The sequence below is a fragment of the Pagrus major genome, chromosome 17 (assembly GCF_040436345.1).
Source record: "Pagrus major chromosome 17, Pma_NU_1.0".
In the NCBI taxonomy this organism is placed as follows: domain Eukaryota; kingdom Metazoa; phylum Chordata; class Actinopteri; order Spariformes; family Sparidae; genus Pagrus; species Pagrus major.
Window position 1 is genome coordinate 30,819,311 of NC_133231.1, and position 20,554 is coordinate 30,839,864.

The window sequence follows — 20,554 nt, forward strand, 5'->3', positions numbered from 1 at the left end:
GCTTTCTCTGGTGTGACGAGCTTCCCAGTGGAGATATTAAGGTGGGAGAAATCGCAGTTGAAGACCCAGAAGTGCGTAAGGCTTTTGTGTACAAGACCTTAACAACAGAAGATTCACTGCTCGATCGCTTCCTTAAGTTCTCCAGCTGGACGAGGTTAGTCCAAGCCATCGCCAGGCTTGTGCGGTGGGTGAAGGAGCTTAAAGGGCTGGTATCCAGAACCAATGAAGCCACAAGTCTCGAAGAGAGAAGGGAGGCAGAACTTACCATCATCGGCATTGTCCAACGGGCAGCTTTCTCAGAGGAAATACAAAATCTTCAATCCAGGAAGGAGATCACAGCTAAGGATAAGACCAGCAAGCTGCACCGACTGGATCCTTTCTTGGATGAACGGAGCATCCTCAGAGTGGGAGGTCGACTTGAACATGCAGCTTTACATCCTCACATCAAGCATCCAGCACTCTTGCCGAAGTCTAGCCACATATCGAACTTACTGATCAAGCACTATCATCAGCAAGTGCACCACCAAGGGCGTGGCATAACAATGAATGCACTACGATCAAACGGCATCTGGATAATTGGATGTAATCATGCTGTGTCGTCCTACATTTACAAATGTGTGAACTGTAGAAAATTCAGACGTTCTACAGAAGAACAGAAAATGTCAGATTTACCTCGTGAACGCATGGAAACAACTCCGCCCTTTACTTATTGTGGGATGGACTGTTTTGGGCCATTCTATGTCAAGGAAGGACGGAGAGAGCTGAAACGCTACGGTTTGTTGTTCACTTGTATGTGTTCTCGTGCTGTGCACATTGAACTACTTGATGACATGACGACTGACGCTTTTATTAATGCGCTTCGGACCTTCATCGCTGTACGTGGAAGTGTGCGACAACTTCGATCCGACCAAGGAACCAATTTTATTGGTGCGAAACGTGAGTTCCTGGAAGCTGTGAAGGAGATGAAGCAAGAGAGCTTCAAGCAACTTGGCTGCGAGTTTGTCATGAATCCTCCATCCGCCAGCCATATGGGGGGAGCCTGGGAAAGGCAAATCAGGACAATAAGAAGTGTGTTGACATCCATTCTGGATCAGTCCTCCCAAAGACTTGACAGTTCATCTTTGAGAACTTACCTGTATGAAGTCATGGCGATCATAAATAGCCGACCTTTAACAGCACATTTACTCAATGATCCAACTGGGCCGCAGCCTCTCACGCCCAATCACATCCTGACGATGAAGTCTTCCATAATCCTGCCACCACCGGGAGAGTTTGTGAAAGAAGACCTTTATCTTCGCAAAAGATGGCGGAAAGTGCAACATTTGGCAAATGAGTTCTGGTCGAGATGGAAAAAAGAGTACCTGTTAAACCTGCAACAGAGACAAAAATGGAACAAGACACATCGGAATGCAAGAGTCAACGATGTAGTGATAATACAAGATGACCTTGCACCACGAAATGAGTGGAAACTCGCCAAGGTCACTGAAGTGTACCCTGGTGAAGATGGTCGTGTGAGGAAGCTGCAAGTGCTGATCAGTGACTCAGCTTTAGATGACCAAGGAAAGCGACTCAACAAGCCGGTCTACCTAGTCAGGCCAATCCACAAGACAGTCACCCTGCTTGAAGCTGAGTAATGCAGCCTTGTTGTCTCACTGTCTTTCCTCACACCAAATATCATAAACATTATCTGAATTATTATTTGAATCTTTATCTTAAGTTCATTAGAGAAATCACCAGTGATTTGGTGGGAGTGTAGCTGCCATCAAAGTCAGTTATACTATTTAAGTTAATTTACATAATTAATAATAATTGGTTGTTGAAAATATGAACAATTCAAGCATTCATGTTTAAATAAGGGAATACATTCTGTTGTTTCATTTGGATATAATTGTAACTAAAGAGAACTGTTGTTGTAGCAGAACCAATGTTCGCTGGTGTCAGTGCTCTCACGTCGTTGTTTTGTGTTGACGCACTTTATCTTCACCATGCTTGAGGTGAGCAGCGGTCAATAAGTCCGGTATGAGAGAAGCAGAGGAAAGAAGAAGAATAAAGTGTCCTTAACTCCGTTTAGTTGAGAAGGCCAATGAGGTATGTTGATGTATAATTATGGTTTATATTGTGCTTTGTAACTCGCTCTGTGTTACGTAAATTTAATTGGATGTTTATGTTTGTTTGTTTAGTTCTTACGACATTCGTCGACATGTGGACTTTTATTGAAATTCCTCGACTGAAGACAATAAATGCCTGTGAGAGGAACACCTTGTGTCATGATTGACTGAACGGGAGTTACAGTTCTTGTGTTTGAGTCTGATGTTTTCATGCTACTTTCTACTTCTACTACATCACATCTCTGAGGGAAACACTTCACTTTTTACTCGACTACGTGTCTCTGACAGCTTTAGTCACTTTACACACTCAGATTTCTGCACACACAACTTACACAGAGTTTATGAAATATGACATTGAGAGACTGAGAGGACCAGAGTCCTGGGAGTGGTCAGTGAACACATCGTACATTTCTAAGATCCCTTCTAGTGAACGGACCCTGTCAGTGTTTGACTTTTATATGTGACGTGTTTGTTCTGCTGCAACATGAATCAGACAGAGATGATAGAAACATGCAGCCAGCAACAAAGCCTGCAGAGCCCACAAGTGTTTCACAACTAAGAGGAAATGTTTTCAGACGTGGAGCAGGTTTTAACTGAGGCTTCATCGTAAATGATTCACAGAGCTGCTCCACTTCCTGGAGTGATTCAGCTTGATGAGCCCTCCCTCTTCTCTCTGCTCTCAAACACAGCCAGCTCCACCCTGCCCATGTATTTCCTTTCAGATCTGCAGTGTGAAGGAGGGTGTAACTGAGCTGACGGCCTCGTTCACTGCACAAACACACGCTGTTCAGATCAGAGCTCAGACTAGTTTCACTTACCAGGAAGTGAAGCTCAGACGGTCGTCGACACAGAGAGGTGAAATGGCACAAAAAGGAGTTCAGCTGGACCGAGAGACTTTCTCTTGTTCCATCTGTTTGGATCTACTGAAGGATCCGGTGACTACTCCCTGTGGACACAGCTACTGCAGCAACTGTATTAAAGACCACTGGGATGAAGAGGAGAAGAAGGAAACCTACAGCTGCCCCGAGTGCAGGAAGAGCTTCACACCGAGGCCTGAGCTGCTGAAAAGCACCATGTTAGCAGTTTTAGTGGAGGAGCTGAAGAAGACTGGACTCCAAGCTGCTCCTGCTGATCACTGCTATGCTGGAGCTGAAGATGTGGCCTGTGATGTCTGCACTGGGAGGAAACTGAGAGCAGTTAAGTCCTGTCTGCAGTGTGTGGCCTCTTACTGTGAGCAACACCTGCAGCCTCATTATGAATCAGCTGCTTTAAAGAAACACAAGCTGGTGGAGCCGTCAGAGAAGCTCCAGGAGAACATCTGCTCTCGTCACGATGAGGTACTGAAGATTTTCTGCCGTACTGATCAGCAGTGTATCTGTATTTTGTGCTCCATGGACGAACATAAAGGCCACGACACAGTGTCAGCTGCAGCAGAGAGGACTGAGAGGCAGAGAGAGCTGGAGGGGAGTCGACAAAACATCCAGCAGAGAATCCAGGACAGAGAGGAAGATGTGAAGGTGCTTCAACAGGAGGTGGAGGCCATCAATGGCTCTGCTGATAAAGCAGCGGAGCACAGTGAGAAGATCTTCACCGAGCTGATCCGTCTCATGGAGAAAAGACGCTCTGATGTGAAGCAGCAGGTCAGATCCCAGCAGGAAACTGAAGTGAGTCGAGTCAAAGAGCTTCAGGAGAAGCTGGAGCAGGAGATCACTGAGCTGAAGAGGAAAGACGCTGAGCTGAAGAAGCTCTCACACACAGAGGATCACAACCAGTTTCTACACAACTACCCCTCACTGTCAGCACTCAGTGAGTCTACACACTCATCCAGCATCAATATCCGTCCTCTGAAGTACTTTGAGGATGTGACAGCAGCTGTGTCAGAGGTCAGAGACAAACTACAGGACGTCCTGAGAGAGACATGGACAAACATCTCACTGACAGTGACTCAAGTGGATGTTTTACTGTCAAACCCACAACCAGAGAACAAGACCAGAGCTGACTTCTTAAGATATTCATCTGACATCACACTGGATCCAAACACAGCATACAAACATCTGTTATTATCTGAGGGGAACAGAAAAGCAACATTAATGTATCAACCACAGTCTTATTCTCATCATCCAGACAGATTCACTGACTGGTCTCAGGTCCTGAGTAGAGAGAGTCTGACTGGACGTTGTTACTGGGAGGTGGAGAGGAGAGGAGTAGGAGTTTATGTAGCAGTCGCATACAAGAACATCAGCAGAGCAGGGGGGGGAAATGAATGTAGATTTGGACACAATGACAAATCTTGGTCATTATGTTGTGACACAAACAGTTATGAGTTTTTGTACAACAAAGTCCAAACTCCCGTCTCAGGTCCTGTGTCCTCCAGAGTTGGAGTGTACCTGGATCACAGTGCAGGTATTCTGTCCTTCTACAGCGTCTCTGACACCATCACTCTCCTCCACAGAGTCCAGACCACATTCACTGAACCTCTCTATGCTGGACTTTGGCTGTATTACGTTGGAGACTCTGCTGAGTTCAGTAGACTGAAATAGACAGAAGACATTTAAGGGACACTGAGTTAAATCAGTCTCATGTTGTCTTCATGTTTGTCGCTGATCGTTGTGGCATTTCTTCACCTGTCAATCAAACTTTCTGGGCGGTACTTTGACGCCTCCTCATTTGTTGTTGTGTAAATGTTTGAGGTGTTTTCAGGTGACACTCCTTCCTGTGTCTGTTCAGCCACGGAGGCTCTCGCTGCTCCTGATGAGGTTTGTTTCCCTCAGCTGATTTGTCTTTTTATTAAAATGTGAGCGTCTCTGTGCTCTAACTGCATGTTGAATATTTGTACTCATGTATTTGTATGTTGTTGTTTCTCTTCCACTGCGTGAGTCTGAAGACAGAAAGCAGCAGACCTTCATTTATTGTAGATGTTTTGTGCTATGGAAGCTCATTTCTGCCAGAAAAATAGAAAAAGAAACATGAAAACTCAAAATTGAGATGATGAAGTGACTTTTATCTCATAATAATAACTGATGGTTATAATTGTTGACGTCATACTTTTGACTCTCTCTCTCATAATTATGTCTCATGACAATATTTTTATTCTCAAGTTTCCATCTTGTTGTTTTTAAGCTTCACATCATGAATAAACAAACAGGAACAAAGTTTCTTCTCGTCTTCATTTCAGGGTTTCAAACAAAGCTGATGGAGAAAAGATGAAAATGTGTGTGTGGCTCCACCTGCTGTTATTTTAATGACAGAGGAAAATCTACACTGAATAACTTCTGCACACGTTTTAATATTGACCTTCACTTCAATGAGCCTCAGAAATGAGCCAGGAGGAAAAAAATTAACAAAAAACAATAAAACTTTCAGATGTTAAAGAAGTTCTGAAGAAATTTTCTTTTATATGTGAAACGTTTTAAAAAACTTTGGGGGTTTTTTCAGGAACATTTTCTATTTTTTTCATGAGGAGCAGATTAATAAATAAATGTCTCGTGTGAAACGTTTAAAAAAAAACAACATGTGGGGAAAAAACATTTCAGGAGAAAAAAATAATCCTGAAACTGATTTTCAGCAGAAATGTTTTTTTGGCTCAAATACAGAAGTGCAAGTATGAAAGAAAATATCTCGTGTGCACGAGAAACATTTAAGTTTTCTCCCCATGTCCCTTCAGGGGCTCCGTAGTTTCTGCTTCCTGTGTAAAATCAAGTTGTTGCAGGAGAAAGTTTTTGTTGTCAGGTTCACAATAGACGTGTGTTGTGTTTAATGTGCACGGGAAATAAAACTCCTTTGCACTTCGGCCTCTAGTGGTCAAAATGAGTATTACAGAAACAAACACAGAAAAAAGTTTGTTTTACACGTGAATAAAAAACATCAACATTTTTTCCTCCTGAATTTTTTCCCCACGTATTCACAGATGATAAAATAGAGAATGGATCACCAGAAAAAACATTTTGGGCGACAGTTTATTTTCCATGTGTGAAACACTTAAAGCCACTAGAGGCTGAAGTGCAGCACCACCTCATATTCTCCACAGTGTGAGCGTCCATGTTTTATTCCAGAGGAGCTTTAATTTCCCGTGCACACTAAACACAACATACATCTACTGTGAACCTTACAAAAACATTTTCCTGACATTTATTTTCACACATGAAAAAAATAGAAAGAGAAAATGTTCCTGAATTTATTTTTTTCCTGCAGATTCATTTTCTATTTGTTTCATCTGTGAAGACATGTGGGGAAAAATCTGCAGAAGAAAAATATTGTTAGGAGCCTTTTTATGTGTGAAATCAAGTTGTTGCAGGAGAGTATTTTCTGTGAGTCTCTCAGTCTGTATGTTGTGTTTTAGTGTGCACAGAGAAATTAACACAAAACTTGATTTCACACAAAATCTTTCCTGAATTTCTTCACATGAAAAAAATAGAAAATTTTCCAGAAAAAAAGTTTTTTTTTAAAACATTTCACACATGAAAATAAATTCTCCTGAAAACATTGTTTTCTGCAGAAGAGACGTCTTCACAGATGAAAATGGTTAAATCGATCACCAGAAAACAATTTCAGGACTTTTTAAAATTTCTATTTTTTTCATGTGAGAAAATAAATGTCAGGAGAATTTTGTTTTAAATTTTTATTTTTTTCAGATTTCTTTTTCTTGTGTAAAATCAAGTTGTTGCAGGAGAATGTTTTCGCTGTAAGTTCACAATAGACTGAACGCACATGAACGCTCACACTGTTTATAATATGAGGTAGTGATTCAGCCTCTAGTGGTCAAAATGAGTGTGACAGAAACAAACAGAATTTTCTCCTGACAAAACTATTTTTGTTTCTTCCTGTTTTACACAAAGAGAAATGAAAAGACTCAGTTTCACGAATAAAAAACCCAAATCCGCTGGAAAAAAACGTGAAAAATTCATGAAAAAAATATTTCAGGTGAATTTTTTTTAGGTTTTTTGTCGCGTGTGAACTGAAGTCGTTGCAGGAGAATGTTTTTTGTGAGTCTGACAGTAGATGAATGTTGTGTTTTAGTGTGCACAGAGAAATGAACATGAAACTTGTTAACATGAACTTTTTTCATTCTGCTTCACATGAATTGTTTTAAACTGAAATTTATTTTCCCCTCAAAAAATGAGACCAACATTTTGATTCAGACTTAGAAAATGGGTCACCACAAACAAACGATGCGTTCACTGGCCCCTCAGGGCTTCTGTCGGCGGCTTCCCCTCATTTAATTTGGTGATTTTATTTTCTATACAAGTCAGTAACTAGGCCGTAACTATGGCAACACTAAAGCAGAAGGCGACAAACACGTGTGAGGTTTTTTTTGTTCTTAATAATTTTTAAGTGAAAATTTTATTCAAGGAAAATTTTCTTTCCTTGTTCTTTTTTTTGTGTTTAGTGTTCTTTGACAAAACTGTTTTTGTTTTCACTCAGTTTCACAAAGGAAGTCTTTTTAAAAAATAAATTAAATATATAACCCTAAACCCACTTTTCAACATTCGGCTTTAACATTATTTTCCTCATATAAGATGCTGAGGACACGACCTGCTGCCACATTACTGTTGTTTGGTCTCGTAACGTCGCTTTGTGGGTTGAAGTGTGAGACTTTCTCTTATTTTGAGTGATATCCACTGAAGGATCTGTTTAGTTGTCAGACTGAACCCGTCAGACCGTCACACTCCTGGTCTCACCCTGCCGGCTTCCTCTCACACACAGACAGCGAGGCGGAATAACGCCGCGATATTCCCGCCAAGAAAAGGAAGTGTGAAAGGAGCTAAAGTCTAAACAAAGACAGAAACAACTTCTAGATTTACAACAAGGAACAAATAATGAAGAATTAGTCAGAGACAGTTTATAAAGTGTCTCCAACTCAACAACTCACTAAATTGAGCGTTTTTCTAAGGGAGTCTGGTGACTTTCTCCACGGGGACAAAGAAGTCGCCTATACTGGTTACTGTTTAGTGTCTTTGTAAAATGTGACATGTTTAGCATCAATAAAATGTTTCTTCTTTCATAAAAGTTGTTGTTTTGTGGTTCTTGTGTTTGAGTCTGATGTTTTCATGCTACTTTCTACTTCTACTACATCACATCTCTGAGGGAAACACTTCACTTTTTACTCGACTACGTGTCTCTGACAGCTTTAGTCACTTTACACACTCAGATTTCTGCACACACAACTTACACAGAGTTTATGAAATATGACATTGAGAGCCTGAGAGGACCAGAGTCCTGGGAGTGGTCAGTGAACACATCGTACATTTCTATGATCCCTTCTAGTGAACGGACCCTGTCAGTGTTTGACTTTTATATGTGACGTGTTTGTTCTGCTGCAACATGAATCAGACAGAGATGATAGAAACATGCAGCCATCAACAAAGCCTGCAGAGCCCACAAGTGTTTCACAACTAAGAGGAAATGTTTTCAGACGTGGAGCAGGTTTTAACTGAGGCTTCATCGCACATGATTCACAGAGCTGCTCCACTTCCTGGAGTGATTCAGCTTGATGAGCCCTCCCTCTTCTCTCTGCTCTCAAACACAGCCAGCTCCACCCTGCCCATGTATTTCCTTTCAGATCTACAGTGTGAAGGAGGGTGTAACTGAGCTGACGGCCTCGTTCGCTGCACAAACACACGCTGTTCAGATCAGAGCTCAGACTAGTTTCACTTACCAGGAAGTGAAGCTCAGACGGTCGTCGACACAGAGAGGTGAAATGGCACAAAAAGGAGTTCAGCTGGACCGAGAGACTTTCTCTTGTTCCATCTGTTTGGATCTACTGAAGGATCCGGTGACTACTCCCTGTGGACACAGCTACTGCAGCAACTGTATTAAAGACCACTGGGATGAAGAGGAGAAGAAGGAAATCTACAGCTGCCCCGAGTGCAGGAAGAGCTTCACACCGAGGCCTGAGATGCTGAAAAGCACCATGTTAGCAGCTTTAGTGGAGCAGCTGAAGAAGACTGGACTCCAAGCTGCTCCTGCTGATCTCTGCTATGCTGGAGCTGAAGATGTGGCCTGTGATGTCTGCACTGGGAGGAAACTGAGAGCAGTTAAGTCCTGTCTGCAGTGTGTGGCCTCTTACTGTGAGCAACACCTGCAGCCTCATTATGAATCAGCTCCTTTAAAGAAACACAAGCTGGTGGAGCCGTCCAAGAAGCTCCAGGAGAACATCTGCTCTCGTCATGATGAGGTGATGAAGATGTTCTGCCGTACTGATCAGCAGTGTATCTGTTATCTCTGCTCTGTGGACGAACATAAAGGCCACGACACAGTGTCAGCTGCAGCAGAGAGGACTGAGAGGCAGAGAGAGCTGGAGGGGAGTCGACAAAACATCCAGCAGAGAATCCAGGACAGAGAGGAAGATGTGAAGGTGCTTCAACAGGAGGTGGAGGCCATCAATGGCTCTGCTGATAAAGCAGCGGAGCACAGTGAGAAGATCTTCACCCAGCTGATCCGTCTCATGGAGAAAAGACGCTCTGATGTGAAGCAGCAGGTCAGATCCCAGCAGGAAACTGAAGTGAGTCGAGTCAAAGAGCTTCAGGAGAAGCTGGAGCAGGAGATCACTGAGCTGAAGAGGAAAGACGCTGAGCTGATGAAGCTCTCACACACAGAGGATCACAACCAGTTTCTACACAACTACCCCTCACTGTCAGCACTCAGTGAGTCTACACACTCATCCAGCATCAATATCCGTCCTCTGAAGTACTTTGAGGATGTGACAGCAGCTGTGTCAGAGGTCAGAGACAAACTACAGGACGTCCTGAGAGACACATGGACAAACATCTCACTGACAGTGACTCAAGTGGATGTTTTACTGTCAAACCCACAACCAGAGAACAAGACCAGAGCTGACTTCTTAAGATATTCATCTGACATCACACTGGATCCAAACACAGCACACAAACATCTGTTATTATCTGAGGGGAACAGAAAAGCAACATTAATGTATCAACCACAGTCTTATTCTCATCATCCAGACAGATTCACTGACTGGTCTCAGGTCCTGAGTAGAGAGAGTCTGACTGGACGTTGTTACTGGGAGGTGGAGAGGAGAGGAGGAGTAGGAAGAGTTGATGTAGCAGTCGCATACAAGAACATCAGCAGAGCAGGGGGGGGAAATGAATGTAGATTTGGACACAATGACAAATCTTGGTCATTACGTTGTGACACAAACAGTTATGAGTTTTTGTACAACAAAGTCCAAACTCCCGTCTCAGGTCCTGTGTCCTCCAGAGTTGGAGTGTACCTGGATCACAGAGCAGGTATTCTGTCCTTCTACAGCGTCTCTGACACCATCACTCTCCTCCACAGAGTCCAGACCACATTCACTGAACCTCTCTATGCTGGACTTTGGCTGTATTACGTTGGAGACTCTGCTGAGTTCAGTAGACTGAAATAGACAGAAGACATTTAAGGGACACTGAGTTAAATCAGTCTCATGTTGTCTTCATGTTTGTCGCTGATCGTTGTGGCATTTCTTCACCTGTCAATCAAACTTTCTGGGCGGTACTTTGACGCCTCCTCATTTGTTGTTGTGTAAATGTTTGAGGTGTTTTCAGGTGACACTCCTTCCTGTGTCTGTTCAGCCACGGAGGCTCTCGCTGCTCCTGATGAGGTTTGTTTCCCTCAGCTGATTTGTCTTTTTATTAAAATGTGAGCGTCTCTGTGCTCTAACTGCATGTTGAATATTTGTACTCATGTATTTGTATGTTGTTGTTTCTCTTCCACTGCGTGAGTCTGAAGACAGAAAGCAGCAGACCTTCATTTATTGTAGATGTTTTGTGCTATGGAAGCTCATTTCTGCCAGAAAAATAGAAAAAGAAACATGAAAACTCAAAATTGAAATGAAAACACAATCATGAGATGATGAAGTGACTTTTATCTCATAATAATAACTGATGGTTATAATTGTTGACGTCATACTTTTGACTCTCTCTCTCATAATTATGTCTCATGACAATATTTTTATTCTCAAGTTTCCATCTTGTTGTTTTTAAGCTTCACATCATGAATAAACAAACACGAACAAAGTTTCTTCTCGTCTTCATTTCAGGGTTTCAAACAAAGCTGATGGAGAAAAGATGAAAATGTGTGTGTGGCTCCACCTGCTGTTATTTTAATGACAGAGGAAAATCTACACTGAATAACTTCTGCACACGTTTTAATATTGACCTTCACTTCAATGAGCCTCAGAAATGAGCCAGGAGGAAAAAAATTTACAAAAAACAAAAAACAATAAAACTGTCAGATGTTAAAGAAGTTCTGAAGAAATTTTCTTTTATATGTGAAACGTTTTAAAAAACTTTGGGTTTTTTTCAGGAACATTTTCTATTTTTTTCATGAGGAGCAGATTAATAAATAAATGTCACGTGTGAAACGTTTAAAAAAAACAACATGTGGGGAAAAAACATTTCAGGAGAAAAAAAAAAATCCTGAAACTGATTTTCAGCAGAAATGTTTTTTTGGCTCAAATACAGAAGTGCAAGTATGAAAGAAAATATCTCGTGTGCACGAGAAACATTTAAGTTTTCTCCCCATGTCCCTTCAGGGGCTCCGTAGTTTCTGCTTCCTGTGTAAAATCAAGTTGTTGCAGGAGAAAGTTTTTGTTGTCAGGTTCACAATAGACGTGTGTTGTGTTTAATGTGCACGGGAAATTAAATCTCCTTTGCACTTCAGCCTCTAGTGGTCAAAATGAGTATTACAGAAACAAACACAGAAAAAAGTATGTTTTACACGTGAATAAACAACATCAACATTTTTCTCTCCTGAATTTTTTCCCCACGTATTCACAGATGATAAAATAGAGAATGGATCACCAGAAAAAACATTTTGGGCGACAGTTTATTTTCCATGTGTGAAACACTTAAAGCCACTAGAGGCTGAAGTGCAGCACCACCTCATATTCTCCACAGTGTGAGCGTCCATGTTTTATTCCAGAGGAGCTTTAATTTCCCGTGCACACTAAACACAACATACATCTACTGTGAACCTTACAAAAACATTTTCCTGACATTTATTTTCACACATGAAACAAAATAGAAAGAGAAAATGTTCCTGAATTTATTTTTTTCCTGCAGATTCATTTTCTATTTGTTTCATCTGTGAAGACATGTGGGGAAAAATCTGCAGAAGAAAAATATTGTTAGGAGCCTTTTTATGTGTGAAATCAAGTTGTTGCAGGAGAGTATTTTCTGTGAGTCTCTCAGTCTGTATGTTGTGTTTTAGTGTGCACAGAGAAATTAACACAAAACTTCATTTCACACAAAATCTTTCCTGAATTTCTTCACATGAAAAAAATAGAAAATTTTCCAGAAAAAAAGTTTTTTTTAAACATTTCACACATGAAAATAAATTCTCCTGAAAACATTGTTTTCTGCAGAAGAGACGTCTTCACAGATGAAAATGGTTAAATCGATCACCAGAAAACAATTTCAGGATTTTTTAAAATTTCTATTTTTTTCATGTGAGAAAATAAATGTCAGGAGAATTTTGTTTTGAATTTTAATTTTTTCAGATTTCTTTTTCTTGTGTAAAATCAAGTTGTTGCAGGAGAATGTTTTTGCTGTAAGTTCACAATAGACTGAACGCACATGAACGCTCACACTGTTTATAATATGAGGTAGTGATTCAGCCTCTAGTGGTCAAAATGAGTGTGACAGAAACAAACAGAATTTTCTCCTGACAAAACTATTTTTGTTTCTTCCTGTTTTACACAAAGAGAAATGAAAAGACTCAGTTTCACGAATAAAAAACCCAAATCCGCTGGAAAAAAACGTGAAAAATTCATGAAAAAAATATTTCAGGTGAATTTTTTTTAGGTTTTTTGTCGCGTGTGAACTGAAGTCGTTGCAGGAGAATGTTTTTTGTGAGTCTCACAGTAGATGAATGTTGTGTTTTAGTGTGCACAGAGAAATGAACATGAAACTTGTTAACATGAACTTTTTTCATTCTGCTTCACATGAATTGTTTTAAACTGAAATTTATTTTCCCCTCAAAAAATGAGACCAACATTTTGATTCAGACTTAGAAAATGGGTCACCACAAACAAACGATGCGTTCACTGGCCCCTCAGGGCTTCTGTCGGCGGCTTCCCCTCATTTAATTTGGTGATTTTATTTTCTATACAAGTCAGTAACTAGGCCGTAACTATGGCAACACTAAAGCAGAAGGCGACAAACACGTGTGAGGTTTTTTTTTGTTCTTAATAATTTTTAGGTGAAAATTTTTTTATTCAGGAAAATTTTCTTTCCTTGTTCTTTTTTCTGTGTTTAGTGTTCTTTGACAAATCTGTGTTTGTTTTCACTCAGTTTCACAAAGGAAGTCTTTTTAAATAAAATAAAATATATAACCCTGAATCCACTTTTCAACATTCGGCTTTAACATTATTTTCCTCATATAAGATGCTGAGGACACGACCTGCTGCCACATTACTGTTGTTTGGTCTCGTAACGTCGCTTTGTGGGTTGAAGTGTGAGACTTTCTCTTATTTTGAGTGATATCCACTGAAGGATCTGTTGAGTTGTCAGACTGAACCCGTCAGACCGTCACACTCCTGGTCTCACCCTGCCGGCTTCCTCTTACACACAGACAGCGAGGAGGAATAACGCCGCGATATTCCCGCCAAGAAAAGGAAGTGTGAAAGGAGCTAAAGTCTAAACAAAGACAGAAACAACTTCTAGATTTACAACAAGGAACAAATAATGAAGAATTAGTCAGAGACAGTTTATAAAGTGTCTCCAACTCAACAACTCACTAAATTGAGCGTTTTTCTAAGGGAGTCTGGTGACTTTCTCCACGGGGACAAAGAAGTCGCCTATACTGGTTACTGTTTAGTGTATTTGTAAAATGTGACATGTTTAGCGTCAATAAAATGTTTCTTCTTTCATAAATTGAGTGTAAATGGTGAAATCAGTGTAAACAGTGTGTTCAAACAGCTGCTAAATGTTGGCAGGTAAGACTTTAGCACTTTAGACACAGAAGCAGACAGGCTGGTGCAGCCATGCTGCCACAAACTGACACTTTCTACAAGGAAGATAAAAATTAATTGTTAAACATTTAATGCTGAATTTACAAGAAGGAACAAATAATGAAGGATTAGTCAGAGACAGTTTATAAAGTGCATAAAGTTTCTCCTTACTTAACAACTCACTAAATTGAGACATTTTTAAAGGGAGTCTGGTGACTTTCTCCACAGATGACAAAGAAGGAGCCTATCTTGGTCACTGTTTAGTGTATTTGTAAAGATTTGACATGTTCACATCAATAAAATGTTTCTTCTTTCATAAAAGTTGTTGTTTTGTGGTTCTTGTGTTTGAGTCTGATGTTTTCATGCTACTTTCTACTTCTACTACATCACATCTCTGAGGGAAACACTTCACTTTTTACTCGACTACGTGTCTCTGACAGCTTTAGTCACTTTACACACTCAGATTTCTGCACACACAACTTACACAGAGTTTATGAAATATGACATTGAGAGACTGAGAGGACCAGAGTCCTGGGAGTGGTCAGTGAACACATCGTACATTTCTATGATCCCTTCTAGTGAACGGACCCTGTCAGTGTTTGACTTTTATATGTGACGTGTTTGTTCATGCTGCAACATGAATCAGACAGAGATGATAGAAACATGCAGCCATCAACAAAGCCTGCAGAGCCCACAAGTGTTTCACAACTAAGAAGAAATGTTTTCAGACGTGGAGCAGGTTTTAACTGAGGCTTCATCGCACATGATTCACAGAGCTGCTCCACTTCCTGAGTGATTCAGCTTGATGAGCCCTCCCTCTTCTCTCTGCTCTCAAACACAGCCAGCTCCACCCTGCCCATGTATTCCTTTCAGATCTGCAGTGTGAAGGAGGGTGTAACTGAGCTGACGGCCTCGTTCACTGCACAAACACACACTGTTCAGATCAGAGCTCAGACTAGTTTCACTTACCAGGAAGTGAAGCTCAGACGGTCGTCGACACAGAGAGGTGAAATGGCACAAAAAGGAGTTCAGCTGACCGAGAGACTTTCTCTTGTCCGATCTGTTTGGATCTACTGAAGGATCCGGTGACTACTCCCTGTGGACACAGCTACTGCAAGAACTGTATTAAAGACCACTGGGACACAGAGGATGAGAGGAGGATCTACAGCTGCCCTCAGTGCAGGAAGAGCTTCACACCAAGGCCTGAGATGCTGAAAAGCACCATGTTAGCAGCTTTAGTGGAGCAGCTGAAGAAGACTGGACTCCAAGCTGCTCCTGCTGATCACTGCTATGCTGGAGCTGAAGATGTGGCCTGTGATGTCTGCACTGGGAGGAAACTGAGAGCAGTTAAGTCCTGTCTGCAGTGTGTGGCCTCTTACTGTGAGCAACACCTGCAGCCTCATTATGAATCACCTACATTTAAGAAACACAAGCTGTGAGCCGTCCAAGAAGCTCCAGGAGAACATCTGCTCTCGTCACGATGAGGTGATGAAGATGTTCTGCCGTACTGATCAGCAGTGTATCTGTTATCTCTGCTCCATGGAGGAACATAAAGGCCACAACACAGTGTCAGCTGCAGCAGAGAGGACTGAGAGGCAGAGAGAGCTGGAGGGGAGTCGACAAAACATCCAGCAGAGAATCCAGGACAGAGAGGAAGATGTGAAGGTGCTTCAACAGGAGGTGGAGGCCATCAATGGCTCTGCTGATAAAGCAGCGGAGCACAGTGAGAAGATCTTCACCCAGCTGATCCGTCTCATGGAGAAAAGACGCTCTGATGTGAAGCAGCAGGTCAGATCCCAGCAGGAAACTGAAGTGAGTCGAGTCAAAGAGCTTCAGGAGAAGCTGGAGCAGGAGATCACTGAGCTGAAGAGGAAAGACGCTGAGCTGAAGAAGCTCTCACACACAGAGGATCACAACCAGTTTCTACACAACTACCCCTCACTGTCAGCACTCAGTGAGTCTACACACTCATCCAGCATCAATATCCGTCCTCTGAAGTACTTTGAGGATGTGACAGCAGCTGTGTCAGAGGTCAGAGACAAACTACAGGACGTCCTGAGAGACACATGGACAAACATCTCACTGACAGAGACTCAAGTGGATGTTTTACTGTCAAATCCACAACCAGAGAACATGACCAGAGCTGACTTCTAAGATATTCATATGACATCACACTGCATCCAAACACAGCACACACACGTCTGTTATTATCTGAGAGGAACAGAAAAGCAACATTTGTGAGTCAACAACAGTCTTATTCTCATCATCCAGACAGATTCACTGACTGGCTTCAGGTCCTGAGTAGAGAGAGTCTGACTGGACGTTGTTACTGGGAGGTGGAGTGGAGAGGAGGAGTTAATGTAGCAGTCGCATACAAGAACATCAGCAGAGCAGGGGGGACAAATTAAATATAGATTTGGACACAATGACAAATCTTGGTCATTATGTTGTGACACAAACAGTTATAAGTTTTGGTACAACAAAGTCCAAACTCCCGTCTCAGGTCCTCGGTCCTCCAGAGTTGGAGTGTACCTGGATCACAGAGCAGGTATTCTGTCCTTCTACAGCGTCTCTGACACCATCACTCTCCTCCACAGAGTCCAGACCACATTCACTGAACCTCTCTATGCTGGACTTGGGCTCTATTACGATTACGGAGCCACTGCTGAGTTCAGTAGACTGAAATAGACAGAAGACATTTAAGGGACACTGAGTTAAATCGGTCTCATGTTGTCTTCATGTTTGTCGCTGATCGTTGTGGCATTTCTTCACCTGTCAATCAAACTTTCTGGGCGGTACTTTGACGCCTCCTCATTTGTTGTTGTGTAAATGTTTGAGGTGTTTTCAGGTGACACTCCTTCCTGTGTCTGTTCAGCCACGGAGGCTCTCGCTGCTCCTGATGAGGTTTGTTTCCCTCAGCTGATTTGTCTCTTTATTAAAATGTGAGCGTCTCTGTGCTCTAACTGCATGTTGAATATTTGTACTCATGTATTTGTATGTTGTTGTTTCTCTTCCACTGCGTGAGTCTGAAGACAGAAAGCAGCAGACCTTCATTTATTGTAGATGTTTTGTGCTATGGAAGCTCATTTCTGCCAGAAAAATAGAAAAAGAAACATGAAAACTCAAAATTGAAATGAAAACACAATCATGAGATGATGAACTGACTTTTATCTCATAATAATAACTGATGGTTGTAATTGTTGACGTCATACTTTTGACTCTCTCTCTCATAATTATGTCTCATGACAATATTTTTATTCTCAAGTTTCCATCTTGTTGTTTTTGAGCTTCACATCATGAATAAACAAACAGGAACAAAGTTTCTTCTCGTCTTCATTTCAGGGTTTCAAACAAAGCTGATGGAGAAAAGATGAAAATGTGTGTGTGGCTCCACCTGCTGTTATTTTAATGACAGAGGAAAATCTACACTGAATAACTTCTGCACACGTTTTAATATTGACCTTCACTTCAATGAGCCTCAGAAATGAGCCAGGAGAAAAAAAATTAACAAAAAACAATAAAACTGTCAGATGTTAAGTTCTGAAGAAATTTTCTTTTATATCTGAAACGTTTTAAAAAACTTTGGTTTTTTTCAGGAACATTTTCTATTTTTTTCATGAGGAGCAGATTAATAAATAAATGTCACGTGTGAAACGTTTAAAAAAAACAACATGTGGGGAAAAAACATTTCAGGAGAAAAAAAAAATAAATCCTGAAACTGATTTTCAGCAGAAATGTTTTTTTGGCTCAAATACAGAAGTGCAAGTATGAAAGAAAATATCTCGTGTGCACGAGAAACATTTAAGTTTTCTCCCCATGTCCCTTCAGGGGCTCCGTAGTTTCTGCTTCCTGTGTAAAATCAAGTTGTTGCAGGAGAAAGTTTTTGTTGTCAGGTTCACAATAGACGTGTGTTGTGTTTAATGTGCATGGGAAATGAAAACTCCTTTGCACTTCAGCCTCTAGTGGTCAAAATGAGTATTACAGAAACAAACAGAAAAAAGTTTGTTTTACTCGTGAATAAAAAACATCAACATTTTTTCCTCCTGAATTTTTTCCCCACGTATTCACAGATGATAAAATAGAGAATGGATCACCAGAAAAAACATTTTGGGCGACAGTTTATTTTCCATGTGTGAAACACTTAAAGCCACTAGAGGCTGAAGTGCAGCACCACCTCATATTCTCCACAGTGTGAGCGTCCATGTTTTATTCCAGAGGAGCTTTAATTTCCCGTGCACACTAAACACAACATACATCTACTGTGAACCTTACAAAAACATTTTCCTGACATTTATTTTCACACATGAAACAAAATAGAAATAGAAAATGTTCCTGAATTTATTTTTTTTTCTGCAGATTCATTTTCTATTTGTTTCATCTGTGAAGACATGTGGGGAAAAATCTGCAGAAGAAAAATATTGTTAGGAGCCTTTTTATGTGTGAAATCAAGTTGTTGCAGGAGAGTATTTTCTGTGAGTCTCTCAGTCTGTATGTTGTGTTTTAGTGTGCACAGAGAAATTAACACAAAACTTGATTTCACACAAAATCTTTCCTGAATTTCTTCACATGAAAAAAATAGAAAATTTTCCAGAAAAAACGTTTTTTTAAAACATTTCACACATGAAAATAAATTCTCCTGAAAACATTGTTTTCTGCAGAAGAGACGTCTTCACAGATGAAAATGGTTCAATCGATCACCAGAAAACTATTTCAGGATTTTTTAAAATTTCTATTTTTTTCATGTGAGAAAATAAATGTCAGGAGAATTTTGTTTTAAATTTTTATTTTTTTTTAGATTTCTTTTTCTTGTGTAAAATCAAGTTGTTGCAGGAGAATGTTTTTGCTGTAAGTTCACAATAGACTGAACGCACATGAACGCTCACACTGTTTATAATATGAGGTCGTGATTCAGCCTCTAGTGGTCAAAATGAGTTTGACAGAAACAAACAGAATTTTCTCCTGACAAAACTAATTTTGTTTCTTCCTGTTTTACACAAAGAGAAATGAAAAGACTCAGTTTCACGAATAAAAAAACCAAATCCGCTGGAAAAAAACGTGAAAAATTCATGAAAAAAATATTTCAGGTGAATTTTTTTTTAGGTTTTTTGTCGCGTGTGAACTGAAGTCGTTGCAGGAGAATGTTTTTTGTGAGTCTCACAGTAGATGAATGTTGTGTTTTAGTGTGCACAGAGAAATGAACATGAAACTTGTTAACATGAACTTTTTTCATTCTGCTTCACATGAATTGTTTTAAACTGAAATTTATTTTCCCTCAAAAAATGAGACCAACATTTTGATTCAGACTTAGAAAATGGGTCACCACAAACAAACGATGCGTTCACTGGCCCCTCAGGGCTTCTGTCGGCGGCTTCCCCTCATTTAATTTGGTGATTTTATTTTCTATACAAGTCAGTAACTAGGCCGTAACTATGGCAACAATAAGCAGAAGGCGACAAACACGTGTGAGATTTTTTTTTGTTCTTAATAATTTTTAGGTGAAAATTTTTTTATTCAGGCAAATTTTCTTTCCTTGTTCTTTTTTTGTGTTTAGTGTTCTTTGACAAATCTGTTTTTGTTTTCACTCAGTTTCACAAAGGAAGTCTTTTTAAAGAAAATATATAACCCTAAACCCACTTTTCAACATTCGGCTTTAACATTATTTTCCTCATATAAGATGCTGAGGACACGACCTGCTGCCACATTACTGTTGTTTGGTCTCGTAACGTCGCTTTGTGGGTTGAAGTGTGAGACTTTCTCTTATTTTGAGTGATATCCACTGAAGGATCTGTTTAGTTGTCAGACTGAACCCGTCAGACCGTCACACTCCTGGTCTCACCCTGCCGGCTTCCTCTCACACAGACAGCGAGGCGGAATAACGCCGCGATATTCCCGCCAAGAAAAGGAAGTGTGAAAGGAGCTAAAGTCTAAACAAAGACAGAAACAACTTCTAGATTTACAACAAGGAACAAATAATGAAGGATTAGTCAGAGACAGTTTATAAAGTGTCTGCAACTCAACAACTCACTAAATTGAGCGTTTTTCTAAGGGAGTCTGGTGACTTTCTCCACGGGGACAAAGAAGTCGCCTATACTGGTTACTGTTTAGTGTATTTGTAAAATGTGACATGTTCACATCAATAAAACGTTTCTTCTTTCATAAATTGAGTGTAAATGGTGAAATCAGTGTAAACAGTGTGTTCAAACAGCTGCTAAATGTTGGCAGGTCAGACTTTAGCACTTTAGACACAGAAGCAGACAGGCTGGTGCAGCCATGCTGCCACAAACTGACACTTTTTACAAGTAAGATAAAAATTAATTGTTAAACATTTAATGCCGAATTTACAAAAAGGAACAAATAATGAAGGATTAGTCAGAGACAGTTTATAAAGTGTCTCCAACTCAACAACTCACTAAATTGAGACATTTTTAAAGGGAGTCTGGTGACTTTCTCCACAGATGACAAAGAAGGAGCCTATCTTGGTCACTGTTTAGTGTAT

The 20,554-nt window shown here is 40.5% G+C and overlaps 2 protein-coding genes, 1 long non-coding RNA gene and 1 pseudogene across 5 annotated transcripts in view; 3 read left to right on the top strand and 1 right to left on the bottom strand.

Annotated features, from left to right (window-relative positions):
* Positions 1–20,554, bottom strand: part of LOC141011761 (uncharacterized) — a 72,860-nt gene that overhangs the window by 39,946 nt on the left and 12,360 nt on the right. The gene's annotated exons all lie outside the window — the stretch shown is intronic.
* On the top strand, positions 2,895–5,260 carry LOC141011754 (tripartite motif-containing protein 16-like). The gene has a single exon (XM_073485019.1). The coding sequence runs from the start codon at positions 2,969–2,971 to the stop codon at positions 4,646–4,648; it is 1,680 nt and encodes a 559-aa protein (XP_073341120.1). The 5' UTR covers positions 2,895–2,968; the 3' UTR covers positions 4,649–5,260.
* LOC141011744 (tripartite motif-containing protein 16-like) lies at positions 8,744–11,123 on the top strand. The gene has a single exon (XM_073485009.1). It carries the CDS (start codon positions 8,806–8,808, stop codon positions 10,489–10,491), a length of 1,686 nt encoding a protein of 561 aa, XP_073341110.1. The 5' UTR covers positions 8,744–8,805; the 3' UTR covers positions 10,492–11,123.
* On the top strand, positions 15,021–17,334 carry LOC141011746 (tripartite motif-containing protein 16-like; annotated as a pseudogene).

Coding starts and splice junctions, on each gene's coding strand:
- LOC141011744 (XM_073485009.1), top strand. CDS start 8,806: ATGGCACAAAAAGGAGTTCAGCTGGACCGAGAGACTTTCTCTTGTTCC.
- LOC141011754 (XM_073485019.1), top strand. CDS start 2,969: ATGGCACAAAAAGGAGTTCAGCTGGACCGAGAGACTTTCTCTTGTTCC.